This window comes from Rhinatrema bivittatum, chromosome 1, assembly GCF_901001135.1.
Source record: "Rhinatrema bivittatum chromosome 1, aRhiBiv1.1, whole genome shotgun sequence".
Classification (NCBI taxonomy): domain Eukaryota; kingdom Metazoa; phylum Chordata; class Amphibia; order Gymnophiona; family Rhinatrematidae; genus Rhinatrema; species Rhinatrema bivittatum.
Window position 1 is genome coordinate 237,287,370 of NC_042615.1, and position 18,519 is coordinate 237,305,888.

The window sequence follows — 18,519 nt, forward strand, 5'->3', positions numbered from 1 at the left end:
ACAAGGTGGCCATTCTGAGAAATGGGATTTTACAGCAGCAGCGCGTTAGCATGAGGCTGCCAAAAATAATCACCTTGAACTTTTCCTTTTATTTCTTAGGGAACTTTTTACAGTTTTCTTTTTAAGAACCAAAGATACACTGTCATATCTCCTTTCAATGATTTGTGGAGAGGTCATCATAAAGCTCCTCCCCCGAACTTCCTCTTTAGTCGTTGATGCTGTATTCGTGCTTTACTCCATTACAGCGCGATAACGGTACGGGGTTTAGCTAAGGATCAGCGCTGTGGCTCCAGATTTATGTAGATTTGCAAGCGGTGGGAAGGGCTAACTAGGAGAAGGTCTTTCTAACGTAACCCCGGCACGTCCTTGAAAGCTAAAACAGAATCAACAATAACCTGGGAAGAATTTTAATGAATGGCGAATTCTATCTTTATTTGATTGATTTCAACGATTCCATTAAAAAAAAAAAAAAATACAATCTTGTGCAGAAGTCATACCTGCACAGTACATAGAAAGGGTAGAAATGAAGGGCAGTTTAACCTGCAGAATCATTATGCAGAGACATTTTTTGCCAGTGCTGCTGCTACTTTAAAGGCACAGTGGAAGTAGTTTTATTTTCTATAAAACCGCTGCGGTTTCGGAATACAATGCATTCATCCGTGAATCAAAGCTAGTGCCTTATGGTAAGAGGAAGCCACTGGACAGCAGAGTCCAGGGAAGCACCATTAACCTAGCGCTGATGCCACATCCCTAGGATACCCTCACTCCTCTGAAACACCACCTCCCCACAAACGGTGGGAGGGAGGGATTAGTCTGCAGATTTAAAAGAGCAGGCTGGATTGCTCGCCCTCCATACCTGACTGCACCCCCACCCCTCTCTTACGGTGCATGCAGGGGTGGGACTGGGGCAGGGGGGGTAAATAATTATTGCAATTGTACGACTGGGCCTGAGCCTGCTGCAGCTCGAGGGGAAGCAGGGGGTTTTGGTGGGACTTCCCAAGCCATCAGTGGGCACGGAGGAACTTGGACCACGAGACACGTCGAGAACAGTGTCACAGAGCAAGAAGACCAGCGGTGGGAGGGGCCACTCGAGGCCGGCTGCCCGGAGACAAGAAGGTGCGACAGGAGCGAAGGCAGAGAGGCAAGGCCGGCTTGGGCCACGTAAGGTTAACTGCAGCATTCAATAAAGTCGCGGCCCTGAAATTTCCACCGTTATTCACCGGGTGTCTGTTTAGTTTCAGTGCTTTTCACCACTCTGCGCTCTTCTGTTCCACTTGTAGGAAAACCTGAACACAATTATTTTAAATTTTCACATCTCCCACTGAAAACAACAAAACACTAATGATCGGACGTTACATTTGATGGAAACCACTTTGCCAGTGGGCTCCACTACAGCCCATTGCTATGTTTCCCATCACTACCCCTGCCTCCTGAACCCGCCAGAGCAGGCAGCATCCAACCACCCAACTCGATGGCAAACCTCAAGAAAGCATTTTAAGTCTGTTTTTACCGGCACGGCTCAGTAACGGAAAAACACAACATCGACCTGGATGGACAGTGCAGCCTGCGTTAAATCCAGCAGACCCACGAGGCATGGGAACAGCGTAAAGCATCTTGTGCTGCAAACAAATAAATAAAACGTTTCGCCATGAGCTCTGCATTTTTTTCCCCCCTCCTTCCACATCCAAGCACCCGATGGCTCCACGCTCCTTTGATCTGCACCATAGTGCGCACGAAACGTCTCCCAGCTCCGATCTCACCAGCTTCTCACTCACTCAAGAGAGAGACATCCAAGATCCTGTAAACCTTGCATGGTACCAACTTACCAGACAGAGGGGGGAAGGTGGAGCAGGGTGGGGGTTGCAGAGGGGGGAGGAGGCAGGGCGTGACTGCTTCTCTTGCCAAGATATAAACCACTTCGACTTCTAATGTTACGCAGAAGAAAAAAAAAATTCACCAAGAGAAATTGCAGTCTCCCTCAGGAAGTCTCTGTTCCCAATTTGCTTCTTTGGTTTTTTGTTTTTTTTCCTTTCCCGTATCAACTCAGAATTCAGTTTGAACATTTAATGGAAGCAGTAGCCTGGAGTTACTGGCCGAGTTTCCGCCTAAAAACTGAAGAGCATCAGAAGAAATACAAACGTCGGGCTCCTCCCAGGGCTGAGGGGAAACGGTGTTGCTGCCCTGACACAATGGGCAGACTGTGTAGTCAGAGCAAATAAAACGAAGACCACGCAGCTGATGTTTATTTGACTCGGAAGGCGTGGGGGGGGGGGGGGGGGAAGAGAATCAGAAATGTGAACAGATCCAGGGGCAGACAGTATATATTAACTTTACTCAAACAACACTTCCATTCTGCGTCCAGCTCTCGTCACCCTCCCTGTGTCCAGGTGTCCCCCCTTTCAAGGCGTTGCGCGCTCATCCTGCAGCCCACGACTTTCCAGCTCACAGCCATAAGAACGGTAAGTACCGCCGTGCTGGGTCAGACAAAAAAAAGTCTGCTGAGCCCAGCATCTTTTCTCCTACGGTGGCCAAGCCAGGTCATAAAGTACCTGGCAGATACCTCCCAGGGATGGCAAGGGCTTTGTTTCATCTACCTGGCTAATAAGGTGTTATGGATTTTTCCTCCAGGGACTCGTCCAAGCCTCTTTTGATCCCCAATATGCTAGGTCGCCTTGACCATGCCCAAACTGAGTCGGCTGGGGGGGGAAAAAAAAAAAAGTCAAAAACAAACCCAGGAACAGGAAGATTAGGCGGCCACCCTCTCGTCCATGAGGAATGATATCAAGGGGCACTTTTTGGGTTTGTACCAAAATCGGCCCGTGGCGCCAAATTAACATAGGGTCCGCCTGCTTTTACAGGGATTTTAAATGCCGCGCGAAAGTTGCAGAGAAATCCTGGACCCTGGCGCACACACCGGTCTGGTATCGCTTCACAAGAGCCAAAAAATTAGCAGCAGGTAGGCCATTAAAAAAAAATACACACACACACCCCCCAAACACTAAGATTGTCTTACAGCAGCAGTTTAGAGCTTGCCTCGTGGCTCAGGCCACAGAGCCGTGGACTCAGGACCGGCAGGGCTAGCTGGGCTCGGGAATGACACGGAGGGAACACATTCAAGTCGTGGGGACAGGGGAAGAAGAAAAAGACGGCCTGCCGCTACAAAGGAACAGCGCCATGAGTAAGTCGAGGAGGGCTGTTAAGGGGGTTTCCGAGTCGCCTGGGCATGCCAGTCCGGGGTGAGGCGCGATGGTTCAGCTTACTTGGCTCAAAAGGCATAAATGCTCTACCGTGTCCAAGAAAAAAACACCACCAGCAAGTGGCATGCATGCATCCTCTGTAAAGAAAATGTAAAACCTGCCTCCCCGTCTGTAGCTGACAGGACTGAAATGATGCGCCGGGGAGTAATGCATGGTGAAATAGAGTGAAAGAAGTGGGGGTGGCGTGAGTCAAAGCACTGACACAGAGACACATAAAACAAAGCTACAGCCAAGGTCAGCCAGCATAAACCCTAAGAAAAAGGAAATATTATGGGAGTTTAACAGGTTCCTGAAAACAGCTTGACTGACTTGGGCAGTTAGTACCAGGAAGTGCCTTGGAGCTGAACTTTTCAATGGCGTGACTGTATAAGCAGAAGGAATTTCTAACCTTTGCAAAAACAGAAGGCCTCATTAATTCCTGAACGGCCTAAAACTTGAGGGAAAAAGGCAACAGTTTTGGTCTTTTCCAAAGTAAGCTGAAGGAAATGTTTGTTTGCAATTTTTTTTTTTTTGCTTGAGATGGAAACCTCAGATGGCAGAGCCCTGCCCTCGCAGGAGTTAAGTGCCAGAGCAGGTCCTTAACAAGCGCCAGTCCGTCTGCACCCCGAGCGCCTGCTTAAATGCCAAGCGGACCCCTGGGTTAGGCAGAGAAGGCTTAATAAATGCATTCCCTATGCGGTCTGTGTTTCTGACTCACACGGCATCTGCGCTGGCACATTTAGACCATCAATTAGTGCCTATGAAAGCTGAATGCCATAACGTCACTCTCAGATCAGAAGATGCGATATTACTTTGAGAAGGAAACAATGTCAGCTCCGAGTAATTAATGTAACAATTTCGACACAGGTTTCTTTCACCCTCCTCATTTCTCTCTTGCTGGTGTCAAAAAAACTGGAATGACCAACCCTCCCAGCTCAGGCCATAACCCACAGAGATAGGGAAGGGAAGGTGGGGGGAGAACTGCCGCCACGTCACGGCCCCTGGATGAGGTGCCCTTGGCCAGTGAGGGGGGGGGGGGGCGAAGAGTATCAAGAGCTCAGGCCCGTTCTCCAGGAAATGGGGAGGGTGATTTTGAAGATGGAAGGTGAAAGGTAGGGGGAAGACACCCCCCCCCTAACAATTAGAAGTGGAAAGAAACCAAGATGTGACACCTACCGAATACTTCCTCAAATGAATATCCCATTGGTCCATTCTCACCCAGTTTCATACGTTTTGTTCCTTCTCGACTTCATTTTCTAGCAAAGTTAGCTTTAATCCCCTGTTATGTATACTGGAAATGTGATACTGTGCGTTTTAGTTTCTTGCTCTCAGGAAGAGCTGAGTATTTATTTGTAACCTTTGATCCCAGTTACCTGTATCCCTTGTTCGATGTAATGCATTCGTTTATGCTTTTAACGTTTCGCTGTAAACCGATGTGATATGTAATTTTGCACATGAATGTCGGTATATAAAAGTTCCAAATAAATAAATAATTAAATAAACGGGTGATTAAGAGTGTTTTAAAACAATTCCATTTGCATGGTTTTAAACTTAACTGAGAGAAAGTTAAAAGGAGGACTGGGTTGTATAAGAGGGCCCGATTCATGCGTCTGCTTATCAAAACAGTCGGAAGGATTCAATGCATCCGGAAGCTTCCACCGGGCAATCTACAACCTAGTGAAGGATCTGAATCAAGCCCCTGTGAAAGGAAAAGGGAGGTGGAATTAAAGCAAGCCCCTTTGGATAAAGCTGACCTTGTAAAAGCAAGCCCTTCTTCAGCAGTACGGCGCTGCTGTGTGTCTTACAGCGCAGATCTGGCCCATTTAATGCTTAATTCCCCCTTTTTGGGCATATTCAGTTATTGCATGGTGAGAAATACATTCCATCTTGCCAGGAGCCTTCCGGGAAACAGATACCAGACAGTGTAGAAGGCTAGTAGCCAGACCTAAGCCCTGAGGAAAACTGAATGCGTTGTTGCTTCTGAAAGTTTTATATTTGAAAAACAAAGAATTCAGCAAAGGTGCCACGTGAGTTTCTGAGACAATGCAGGTCCCCTGAAGAAGGGATCCAGGCAGTCAGGAAAGCTCATGCAATGGCAACACCTTTGGGAAATTCTTAAGTTGGTCTATAAGCAAGTATAAGAACCTTAAAAAGGGTTCCCGACACCCTTAGGAAAAACCCAGGGTCAGCTCTGGAATCATCCGGAACCTTACATTCCGCTGCAGGTACTTTATTTCACCAGAAGGCGGCTTTCAGAATCTTGAAAGCTGAGGGTTTTCTGAGCTGTCACTTGTTCTCCTCTTCTCATGGGAAGTAAATAAACTGTACCAGCTGAAAAGTACCCATCCCTAGGGAATGCCACCCAGCCTCTCCTCCTGCCCCCACTTCCTCTCAGTGCCCAGAGTCAGCAATAGCACAACTGACAGATCACCTCACCGTTAAAAAAAAAAAAAAAATATTAAGTAAATGAACTAAACCCATCCAGTCTGGACACTTTTCTCCCCTCCCTTTGAAAGTTAAACACATGCGGGTCACTGACCCTTCACATCCATCGAACTCTCTCCATACTTGCATTTCCATCACTAATATATGGTTTTGCTGAACCTAGGCGTGCAAGTTCACTCATGCATAGGCAATGTAAAGAAGTACAGGGATAAAAAGCAGGGACCCGTTTAGCCCATACAGTACTGGATTGCAAACTCTTAATTTTCTCAAACCCAGATTACTGTAACTCTCCATTACTCAGTCTTCCCTCTTGTCTCTTAAAACCATTACAATTATTACAAAATGTCTCAGCTAGACTTTTATTAGGAACTAGGAAGTTTGAACACATTACACCCTTGCTGATTTCACTGCACTGGCTGCCAGTACAATCCTGAATTTATTACCAAGTATTCTCGTTAATATTCAAAGTCATTCATTCCAGCAATACTGTTCTGATTGGCACGACATTGCAACCATACACACCTCAGTGGACGCTAAGATCTCAAAATAAGACTATTGACCAACTACAACACGGACTGCACGACTGACTCAAATAAGAGATCACGTGTTTTCTATAGCAGGTCCACAGCTTTGGAGCTCTCTACCTGAGATGCTATGTTTGATACCAGATAGAAAGATTTAAATGCGAGCTAAAAACATGGCTATTCAAAAATGCATATCACCTAACTTAAAAACATCAGAATGTAAGAGAACTACAGTATCATGAATGACGAGAGATATTAATCTGAAGCATGAGGAATAAAATGTAATGAAAGAACGTAAGAATCTCAATATAATGTATTGATTATTTTGTGAGAGGTGTTATACATTATTTTCATAAACTACTTGCCTTATGTCTTATCTTTACTAAGCGGAAAGATTTACTAAGTGGAACATTTCATTTGATATGTTAATTTCTCTTTATGAAAGCTACCTCTGTAAAGCATCAATAACTGATGATTTATAGCTATGAATTATTTCAATAAACAGTTGCGATCTTGATATGGAACGACGGTATATAAAATGACCAAATAAATAGAAATGCCAGTCAGCATTCCCTCTGCCCAGTAAGAGGAGATCAAGCCAAGGCCTCAGTCTCTCATGTATTTTAATTCTAAGATATATTCCAAAAAAAGGGACCAAAATTTTTTGAAATTTCCCCCAGGCTTATCACATACTAGCGCTTAAGCTGTTCAGAGGATATAGTAAAGATATCAAAGCATACACCATTCTTTGAAAAGGCCCACTTCAAGCATTCTCCAATGTCATACTGCAAGCCTTGCAACTATCATAGCAATGCGAGTCCACTTCCATATATACCCTTCTGCTTTATTAGTGACACCCAGTAACACTATGGCAAGACTTACTTGCTATCACTTTCTTACTATAAACGCTGATCAGAGGGAAGGGGAGACCGTTCTTGGTCGAAATTCAAGAACGCTGCACCTGTGATACCAAGCATCATGTTCGTGTTACTACATCACGGCTGCCACTTTTTTTTTTTTTGGTATGATGTTCCCCACCCCTGCCAGAAGCCCAAACAAAGGAGGGGCACGATGGAATCTGCACGAACAGCAAGCAGGGTTGTCCTTGGGAATCAGGGTGCGAGGTGCGCAGTCTCGCTGCTCCGGTTTCATGTTGGCTGCATTCCCAATGGAGAGAGGAGAGACGCGGCGGTAGAGATCATTTAACATACCTCTGGTGTCCCACGCAAGACACGGCCCAGCAACGCGGACATCCCTTAGTAAATCATGACACTCGCTGCCACGCACGCCCTTAGATGAAAGTGCTATACAAACCAAATTAACGGAGTAACATGGAGATAGCGTGTTCATTTATACTTACAGGGAACAGAAGGAGCCAAAATCAAAATTACCTTTAATTATAAAGGAAGGAAAAACCTGTAAAGATGAAAGAGCCATAACTCCTGTATTATGCTTAAACCTATAAATGAATCTGCCCAGGCGCACTATACATGATCCAGCAGGAAAATGATGGAAGCAGAAGTCTGTATCCATAGAAATAAACGAGACTAAACAGAGAATCATCAGATTCAAAACACGCGTACCATTATGAAGGTAACATGCAAAGACTGCATTAAGAGCACGATTCACAAAGACTTTTCCCCCATTCTTTGTCTTTCAGCAATAAAAGTTAAACAAAAGATATAATGCTATACCTTTTTATTGGATTAACAAAACATATTGACCATGACCAGCTTACTAGAGTTAGCATTCAGTTCTCTTCCTTGGGTCAGAATAGAAACAGAAAAGAGTTTAGTGAAACAAAACCTAAATCTCAACACAGAAACATTTTAACTAGCAACGAATTTAATTCATTTCAAGGAAGAGGCCAATTCACTGTTGCATAGAGGGGGCGGAGCCTACACGTTCACCCATGTACCATGTTCACACCAATCCAGTGTCCAGAGGTGCATGAGCATTTCAGGAAGGGACTGTGCAATGACAGGTGCTACTCAGCCCATCGACGTTTTTTTTTTCCAGCCACTGCCCCATATCACATGATAATCAGCTCATGCAGCATACGGAAACGCAGGTCCTCAAACAAACAAACTGCAAATGCTGCCTTTCTATTGAACTAACTTAGGACCTGATTAGCCAAGGCTCTTATCCACATTCTTCTGCGTCTATGGCAGAAAAAACAGCTTAGTAAATCAGGCCCATAATGCCTTCCATAAAGTCCAATAAAAAAAGCAGCGCCTGCAACTTGTTTGCTAACCTTTGCTCCTATACAGTGAACTGGACTAACACAGCGACTGCATTACTTCCTGCATCTCAGAACACCACAATGCCAATATCCCACTCAACAACCACCAGAGCAAGAAACTGCTTCGCCACAATACGCATTTTGTTGACTAAAATGCTATAAATCACCTAGGACAGGGAATTGCTTGGGTAACTTTTAAAGGAAATGTATTGTCTCATGGGCCTTATATTTTTAAAGTGCACCATATCAATTAAAATGTTGATGTTGAGTCATTATATTTTAAACTCTTCAACCTCTACCTTGGACATTCTTTTTAACTTGTATTTTTTTGCTTGTTTTTACTTTTTTTTATTCTGTTTTAGCTTGTTTTAGTTTGCTTAATTTGTCTTATTTTGTTTTATTCTGTTTTATTTTGTTTGTCTTTACATTTATATTTCATGATGTTTCATTGTTCTTGTGAAATTCTGCAGTTTGGTTTTTATAATTGCTTTTAATGTTTTGTGATTTAATCATTTTGCAAAATGTGTGCCTATTGATTTAGTATTGAATTGCCTATTTTATGGATGTTGCAACTTAACTGCTTAGAATTGATGACAGAGTGGTATATAAGTATTTTAAATAAATAAAAAATACTGGGCGACAGCAACCTCACTCAGGGCAGCGTGACCACCAAGCTGCTAAGGAATGGAATCAGACTTTTCTTTTTTCTTTTAGTGTTCATTATACAAGTTATTAAATTACATTTATGGATCACGCCACCAAGAAACACTCAGAGAAATTTACAACATATGTAAAAAAAAAAAAAAAAAAAAAAAAACCAATCTGTGATATAGTCAACCTGGGCTAATTGGATTCAGGGAGGGTGAGGTAATTTGTGTGTCTCTCTTGCTAGCAAGGTTGCTGCCAGGAGCGGAGGACTTGCCATGAGATAGCTGAAAGAATGTCAAAACCAAGGTCTTAACAACAAAATTTGGACTGAACACAGGGTACCGAACCGTGTGCGGCGCCCTTTAGAACAAAATGGTGTGGTTGTTGCGCTAGTAGAACTAAAAAAAAGAGTCGTAAACGATGCCTTTTTACTGGGCTAACTTAATATGCTTGCGAGTAGCTTTCAAGTGCTGTGCTTCTTTTACCAGATCTGCTCGCTGCTGGACTTTTGGCTCTGGTGCCCTTTTTTGGGGGAGGGACGGGGGACACCACAAGCCCTTTTGTTCACAGCTACAGGGATTCACCTCCTTTATGTCCCTCCGGCCTGGCCATCCCAGCAGCAGTCCCATCCTTGGCCTACAGAGCACGGTACAAGCCCGGATTTTATAACGGATGGTAGGTGGCACTGCTGTGTGTGACAGCCAGGGACTGTGAACACTGCCTCTGCAGTCCAAAAAGACAATTTTAAAAAAATTATACAAAGTCAGCCATAAATAAAATAAAAATTAAAAAAAAAAAAAACAACCTCTTAAGTGCAACACACACTAAATTTGTGCAGTTGTAGAAATATGCACGTGCTCCTCGGCTGCCAAAAGCTCCATGTCGTGCACAAGGCTTCTAAACTGTCTATATGCATCTTTAAAACTGCAAATGCCCTGCCACAGATCTCTCGCTGGCTGAGGTCGCAGGGATTCATCTCGCTGGAAGAACAGATGCACTCAACACCACCAAGCAATACAGCTCCATGTCAAAGGGGACAAGCTAGGACCTGCCCGGGTTCTACCCATGGTTTTCCTGGGGAAATCAACCAGGAAATCAGAGCAACACTGCCAGGCATGCAATGGGGTAAAACTCTGCCCCCCCCCCCCCTCAGTATGGTGCTGTATGAAGCAAAAAAAGAGCATGTCATAAAGCCAGCAAATGGAGGCTATATGGAGCTGAAAAAAAAAAAAAAATGAAACCAAAATTCCTGAGCAGCATTCTTGACTGTCTACAAACCAGAGCCCAGACGCACATTTCATATACATACACTTTTCTTTCAGGGCATCATGTAAACCAGGCCAGGCATCTATGCAAAAAGCTAGAATTTATACAATTAAAAACATCCTTAAGATATAGCATCAATTACACTCCCATCACGGTTTCACACGGGGAGACAAAATTTTCCAAAGCAATTTCTCCAAATAAAAAAACGGGTTTTTACCCTTAATGCAAGCACGGGGCTGCATAGCACATGCAGCCATGGCAGCCTCGGGAGGTGGTATTCCCGGCAGGAAGTTATCCACATCAGAAAGTAGGGATGTGAATCGTTTTTATAACGAATTGAAATATCGTACGATATTTCTAAATTTGATATATATCAGGTAAAAAATGAAACGACCCCCCCCCCCCCCCCGAATTTTCGTAAAAATCGTCTTTCGGGTTAATGCGTGCTAACAAAAAAAGTTTTATTTTTGTTATCCTTTGTTACTTTTTGCGCACTAACCCAAAAACCGATTTTTCACAAAAAAAAAAAAAAAAGGGCAATCTGTGGGAAAACTAGATTTTCCTGCGGCCAGACAAACCCGAAAGCGGGAACGATCGGGCACCCGATTCACATCCCTATCAGAAAGGGAAAACGAAAACGTGCGGCTTGCTTTTCCAAATCTAGGTGCAGAATTTTCCGTGTAAAAAGTGCCCGCAGTGGAAACAGAGTGGCTAATGTCTGCCAACACTTCCCCTAAGGGCCTGAAAGGGACTTCCACCCCCTGTCAGTGGTGAACTGCAGCCTGAGACTCTTCAGAAGAGTCACTATCAAAAGGAACCGAGCCAAATCACTCGATGCATCTGGTAAAGAAGCACTGAATTTAACCTGCAAATCCATTCAGCTGCCTCTTCACGAAGTCATTTACCTCTAAGCGAACCCGATAAACCAATAAAAGCACTGAATTTAAAAAAAAATAAATAAATTCTAAATTTCTCCCATGTTCACCCACAAAAATGTTTTGCTATAGCAGAACTCTTACAAAATCGCTTCACTTAGTAGTGCTCTGGGCTCCCTGCCGTACTTTCCGATGCCGCACTGAAACACAACAGGCCAACGGGCAAGGACCAGAAAGCCCATCGGGTCTGCCTGGTCTGCAGACCCCTCTGCCAGTCTCTGGCTTTCTCTTCACGCCCTTCCAACTAAGGATCTACCTGTGCTTGTCCCGGGCCCTCCTGAATTCAGTTCCTCTTTTTCCCCTCCATACCTCTTCCCCTGGAAGGATGCATCCACCCACCCCTTACTATTTTCTGATGTTACTCCTGAATCTATTTCCCCTTTAGCCCGTCATGGCCTCCTCTCCTTCTAGAACTCCTTCTCTGCTGGAAAATGCTGGCATCTTGTGCAATTAATACCTCTATATCCCCCTATCACGCTCTCCACACACACCTCGTGCAATGCTTATATATAAATGAGGGACTTGTTTTCAGTTTTTATTTTATTTCCCTGGGAATTTCAATGATATAACAAAAAGATTCAGTGGAAAAATTACTTTTCTCCTGTTTGTTATAGCAAAGTCATGTTTCGTTACAACACTGAAATTATCAGGGAAAATAAAATTAAAAAACTGAAATTACATGAAATAACCCTCTCAGTACTGCAAAAGACTTTCAGAATCAGAGCCTTCAGCAACATGGGCTAACTATTCCCAGGTGCCTGAGATATCGGAGCGCACACTGACTGCATAACCTAGGATCCAAAGCTGAACTTCCTACTTCCCTAGTATCCTGCTCTTCCCTTACATTAGACCATAATAAACCCCCTTCTTGAAGTTTGATCTGCTCACAAATGTAGCCTCCTCACTACCCTAAATCCGTAACCTTCCCCCCCCCCAAACAAATCTCATCTTCAAATCCTCAAATCGCAAAATAAACTCTTCAGTTCAACGATTCCTAAGAAACTGCAGAAATTCACCAACCACTGTTCCCCTCTTCAAAAAACTTAGTTAATATGCACCTAAGTGTCAAAAAGATTTTGCAGCCATACATTTTTCAATGGGTAATCTCATCCTTAGCAATAAACAACACTGCATCCAAGATATTAATCTAAAAAAAAAAAAAAAAAAATGTGAGCATCCCTGCAAAAATGGGAAATGCTAGCCTTTGGCATAACCACCGACTCTCTCACCCACTCCATCCAGCCCAGGACTCAGCCTGCCTGAGCAAAGAACCAATGCACTGCTTGCACAGTATCAAGGAGCAGCGCTTCTGACAGTCTGCCTGCCGCATGCAGAAGAAATGGGCAATTTGTACTGCCTGACATCTGAAAGAGAAAAAACACTGTACCACGTCAATGAAGAAAGCAAAGGGAAAACTGACCAAAAGGATTCCCAGCGAAAGCTACAGGGAAAAGAAACTGGTAAAAACGGTATCCCGTGTCATAATTCACCCACTCAAAAAAAAAAAAAAAAAAACACCCAAAAACAGAGTGCAAAATCATTGGATACACTTCAAGGCCTTTACAAGGATCTTCAAAAATCTTTTTGGCAATGAATTGCAAAAGCAACAGAGTTCTTTTATCCTAAATTGTTTTCATTTGAATTTGTTGGGTTTTTTTTATCAATATTTACTCTTATTTTACACAACCTTTGGGCCAGGTGCAATAAAAGATTTACCCGATTTAGTGTCTATGGCAAAAATGCTTTTGTAGATCTGGGCAAGGGGTTTGTTTTTTCTTTTGGGTCAGGGTTCTTGGAACCTGTGCTCGATATCACAAGAACACTGCTGCTTTTAGAACCAGAATGCCAAAAACCCAATCAATAAAACGCGATGACGATGAGGTTTAACTGGAACGCGGCACTTAAAAGGCATGCTTTCATGTTTGCACATTCAAGAATAGCTCTCCCCCTTGCCTTATTTATTTCTCACTCTCCCCATTCTCCAAATGCCAGCAAGTAGGAGGTGCACGATACGCCCTGCCTATATGCAGCCTACACCGAGCAGCAGGAATTTCTCCACCAGTCAAGAAAGCAAATCTTTAAGGAAACCTTCTCCCTCTTCTTCTGATAAGGCAGATGACATTTTATCCTAATGGCACCTCCAGCAAGCGCAGAAACATGATGTTATGTCTAGCATTCCTCCCCAGATGAAAGGAAAAGCCGCAATCTGTCAGGAATAAATGACTGTTGCCTTGTGTTCTCTACGCAGGCCCTTAGACAAAGCTGGCATCATGAATCGTAACTGTTAAGATATTTCACGTATGCAATAAAATGCCCCGCACAGGCCAGAAATGTAAGGCAACTGCACACACAACTTGGAAGCAAAGGAATGAACATTCTGCTCAAGCAAGCACACACTGTCCAAAGATGGAAAATGCATCTTTCGAGGCCTCAGATCTACCAGAGGTTTTTCTAACGAAAGCCTAGCAAGCCCCAATATCCTACTGTGACAACACTGTGTTCAGAATAAGGCCATCCTAATTTGCAGCCCTGCTGGCCCCATCACATGAGGCTCAATAATCCATCTGCACTGTGAGCTATTAGGGTCTTATAAAGCAAAGAGGAACGAAAACCAGAAACTATTTTTCTGTTTCGTGCCATTAGCTGTCAGAAATCTGACCAAGACTTTGCAGTTATAACAACAAAAAACAGAAACGTTTACATTTTAATCTAAAAATTAAAACGGAATCTAAAGAAATGAGATACTGTAACCTGCTTCACAGAAAATTGTTTTTCTTGATAAGCCAAAGGCACTCTCTCAAGGCCATGTAAGGTCATCATGAAACAGTTCTATGAAAACATATGCGGTGCACTGAGCAGTTTCCTGGAGGTGCTTTGCCATATACTTTTTGGCATTTTTCGGGTCACCAAAAAGTAGCAAGGGCACACCACCAAATCATTTGTCCTGTCTTCCACCAGTCTGTATCAGTCCATGCTGTTGCTAATAAATAAAGGAGGGAAAACTGTAACCTCTACCTCCCATCTAATCCAGATGTAACAGAACATTACTATTCGTTTCAGTGACCGTACAGAGCCACCCTTGGCAGAAGTGGAAGCTTTTCTGTTAGGTTTGTTCTTACTATAAATTAAACAAATTGGAAAACGGACAATGGATTCATAATAGGTCAAAAAAAAAAAAAGCAAGCCTAAAATGCACCAAAAACTTTTTTTTTTGGGGGGGGGTTCCGATCAGACTTATATTTTACACAACTGATGTTGCACACTACTTTTGAGTAACCTACTTGATGCAACCTGCCAGTGACCAGTGGCAAAATCTGTGCTAGTTGTTGAGAACCTGTCATTTGTATGTTACTCGGGGAGTTAATGGATTTGTTTGATTAACTATTGGGAAAACAGCACAGAAACCGGAGCGGATTACAAGGAGGTGAGAGGTAGTCCTGATCCACAGAGGAATGCCATTGTTTTCTTTAACTCCACTCTGAATACTGGAAGTTAATTGAGAATTGTTACCCATAAACCAAAGAAGGAAGAAAAACACTAAAACTCACCTCCAATTAAATAATTCGCTGAATATGAACACTCAACAAATCTGCAACTTTCATAAGTCAAAGAGCCAAAAAAACGAACATGCCCTTATTTTTATCTGCAAATGTATTGAATTGTGAAGAAGAAGGGGAATGAACAAGGCATACAATTGTTGACTAAAAATTAAAATATCCTGGAACAAAACCTAAAAGCAAAGGCCAAGAGGTATGCATAGCAGCTGCCTGAAATCCACACTTACTTACCTCTAGCTGACTCAGAAAACGCAATTATCCCTACAAAGAGGAGAGCAAACTGCAATTCCATTTTCAAAACTGGATCTTCTCTGCCTGCACCGATTTGGGTGGACCAACCTGGAAAACAAAAATAAAAATAAACATGTGAGCTATTGAAAATGCTCCTAATTATGTGGCCACATTTTGTTTTATGGCAGCACAGCAGAATCAGAAACAGAAAAATATAACTGGTACAGCTATTCCGCATAAATCAACTAAATACATGCAACCCATAATTTGGCACGCAAACGTTGCTCTGCCTTCACCTTTTTCTTAATATAAAAGCATGCCAAGAAACCAGCGAGGGGAGGCTATTTCCATGTACACATGAATAACCTAACACAGGATGGAAAATTGCACCGGTTCTGGAAGAGACAATACGAAACCTGTTACAAACCGCATGTCCGAAAGAAAAAGTATTTTCGGAAAGGTTAAAAGAGAGCTTGATGCAGAAAACGTCCCTAGATCAACTCAATCCCTTTGCTCCTTGCTGGAGGGGGGGGGGGGGGGGGGGATGCACTTGTGCCTTGCTCCAAAAACCACCGGCCGGCCCCGAATGAACTGCAGCCCTTGCTGTAGCAACGTCTCGGTTCCCTTCGTTTCCTGGGAGAGCCCACGCGTGGTTCCCCTTCACAGCGCACACCGCGATCGGCAGAGCCTTCCCCCCCCCCCCCCCCCCCCAGTAATTACATGCGATTCTCTTCCTCTTCACTTGCACTCTCTAAACACTGTCGGAATTCCTGACTCATGTAAACTGCCAGATCTAAACGCTTTATGCCCGCAGGACATGCAGCAATCTCAGTATTGCATCCAACAAACCTAATAATCGCACAAGGCCATTAGTTTACAAATGTGTAGGGAGGCGGTGGGAGGGAAGTGCTCACGGCGCTAGACGGGTCAGGAGTTTGGGATTATTATTTTTATTTTATCCTTTTTTTTTTTTTTACAGAACAACTGAACAAGCAACACATCGATCCACGTGGAAGACGGTTTTTTGTTGCCAGTTCCTACAGTCTGAGCTGGAGAAGCCCCGTCTGCAAAATTAAAAAATGCTCAAACTCTGTAGGTATTTTTAATCATGGACACTCAATTTCAAAAGGAAAACATGTTATTTGGGGGGGGGGGGGGGGAGAGTAGATCTGCAAAAAAATTAAACTTCGGGACACTCGGCTAAGCGGAGCAGTCTGTCCAGGACCAGCAGGGTACCTTCTCGTGGAAGCCGAGCTTCCAGGAGACCTTGCTCGGTTTTATTCCGTGTGAACAGCCTCAGTCTTAAGTTTCAACCTGACCGCTTCTTCTCGGCACGGCGGAATAGTAACCGCAGAGCCTTTGAAGTGCACATTAAAGGCGAGCTCGGCTGCATTTGAACGCGTGACTACGTACAAGGTACAGAGCCATGCCAGCCCTCTCATGCAACGATCGGAGCACAAGCCATGCAACCCCCAGTCCTGCCATTATCTCTACCCTGCAAAAAAAAAAAGTAAGCAGGCTACTTCTCAAGCAGCTCCTATGCCTTTATAGTAACTGTGAAAAGAAAAAGGCAGCAGGCAACGATTTGCTTCTACGGGTCTGTGACATCTGAGCTCACATAGGGCATTATTCTTGGTTTTGTTACTACTAAAGTCAGACAAATCTCCAGATCACACCTTATTCGTGATTGCTTAGCGGTGACACAGCTTGACAGGCTGAAGACGAGATGATGGCTGGTAAGGGTCAGGACCACTTGGTCCACCCACGATCATGAATCAAGCCCTGGTTTGGGGGGAAATTGTAACAGCACATACATGGCTCATCAAGGCACCTTATTACAAGAAGCATTATTCACTCAGTACGTTATATTAAAAAAAAAAAAACAAAAACAAAAAACCAGGAAGGTGTTTCTGAATACTGCGATACATGGAAGCCGCCACTATTTTTTTTTTTTTTGGTGGCATGCATTCTGCTGGAGTTTCTTGCACTAGGCAATCTGGCCAGCAAAACTCCCAAATCACCACCATCACTGCCCCACTATATCTCAGTCTGCCAACATCAGGCAAGCCTCGGGCGGTGGGCAATGCGGTTTCCCCCCTCGTGCCCGGCGGGGCTCCTGGCACAGGCAGCGAAGCGATGCCAGGCTCCGGCTCCCCATGCGCACCGAATACGCAACTCCACCCCCCACCCCCCCCCCCCAGGCTCGCCAAAATCCTACACTCACCGGTGGCTAAAGGGGATCCGGAGCTGCCCTCACCTCAGCCCGACTTCCCAAGGCTTACCTTTAAGTCGTGGCAGGAGTGGAACCCCCGCTATTCCCTTGCGACTGTAGCGTTTACACGTGCGGCTTCTTCTCGCCTTCGTGCTCCTGAGGCCCTGGGCTCGGCGGGTAACAAAGGCGGGCTCGGGCTTTGCGTGCACACTTTAAACGCATTTAGTGTCCGCAGGCGGAAGGCTGCTTGCTCGCCCGCCGTGTCCTGGTCTCGCTGCTCCCTGCCCGCAGTTCTGGGCGCCCGGGGATGCTGGCTCGGTCCGGACAAGCAGGGGGCTTCGCTGGGGCGCGCGAGCTGGCAGGCAAGGCTCGGATACCACCCGCCCCCTACCTGGGGTACGGCTGCCACTCCTGCTGCTGCTGCTGCTGCTGCTGGCCGGGCCTCCCGGGCTCCTCAGCGGGGGTGGTGTCCCCCACCCCGCGCACGGGTTTCCCCCTCTGTAGGTGCAGGGACCTCCCTTCTGTAGGGTCCCAACCGCCTCCCTGCGGGGCCGCGGGCTCTTCTGCCTCCAACTCGCATGAGCTGTTTCTAAGTGCACGATACAAACGCAGGCTGCAGCCAACTTTGATGAGAAGAAGCTCACAGTTCTTATTTTTTTTTTTTCCTGTCTCTCTCTCTCCCTCGGCTTCTGGGGTTTCTCTCTTCTAGGTCCTCGTGAAATTCCCCGCTGCCCGCACCCTCCCGGCCGGCCCTCCTCTCCTCCCATTGGCTGCCCGCCCCTGTCCCGTATCTGCATACACCCACGGGCGGGGAGAGCTGATAGGCGGGCCGGGGGAGTGGGCGGGCCCTGGGAAGCCGCAGGAAGCGGGTGGGAGGGGGGGGCGGAGCGCCCCAGCGGCAGCGGTGGCTGCGAAGTGGCAGAGGGGCGCGTACGCTCCCGCCCAGGTCCACATTAGTTGTAAATCCAATTAGCGGAGTCTGTCCGCGCGCTCCTTTACATCTCTCCAGCCAAACTACTTCTGCGTGGGGGAGGGAGTGTAAAATCAAACTTTGAACTCTGACGAGCTTTCCCCTACCCGAGCTGACTCTTTTTTTTTTTTTTTTCTATTTCTTCTTCTCCTTCCTCTTGTGGATTTTCAGTCACAGGGTCTTCCCGCCCCCCGTCCCGCAGAAACAGCAGCACAAAAAAAATAAAATAAATAAATAAAACACACAGAAGCTC

The 18,519-nt window shown here is 45.0% G+C and overlaps 1 protein-coding gene across 1 annotated transcript in view; it reads right to left on the reverse strand.

The window, feature by feature from the left end:
• Positions 1-18,041, reverse strand: part of FGFRL1 (fibroblast growth factor receptor like 1) — a 479,061-nt gene extending 461,020 nt beyond the window's left edge. The window contains exons 1-2 of the mRNA XM_029592748.1: positions 17,367-18,041; positions 15,085-15,192 (exon numbers count right to left, since the gene is read on the reverse strand). Of these exons, the coding sequence (XP_029448608.1) occupies positions 15,085-15,145 (61 nt within the window). The 5' untranslated portion in view covers positions 15,146-15,192; positions 17,367-18,041. The remainder of the gene's footprint in view (positions 1-15,084; positions 15,193-17,366) is intronic.
• Positions 18,042-18,519: the final 478 nt, after the last annotated feature.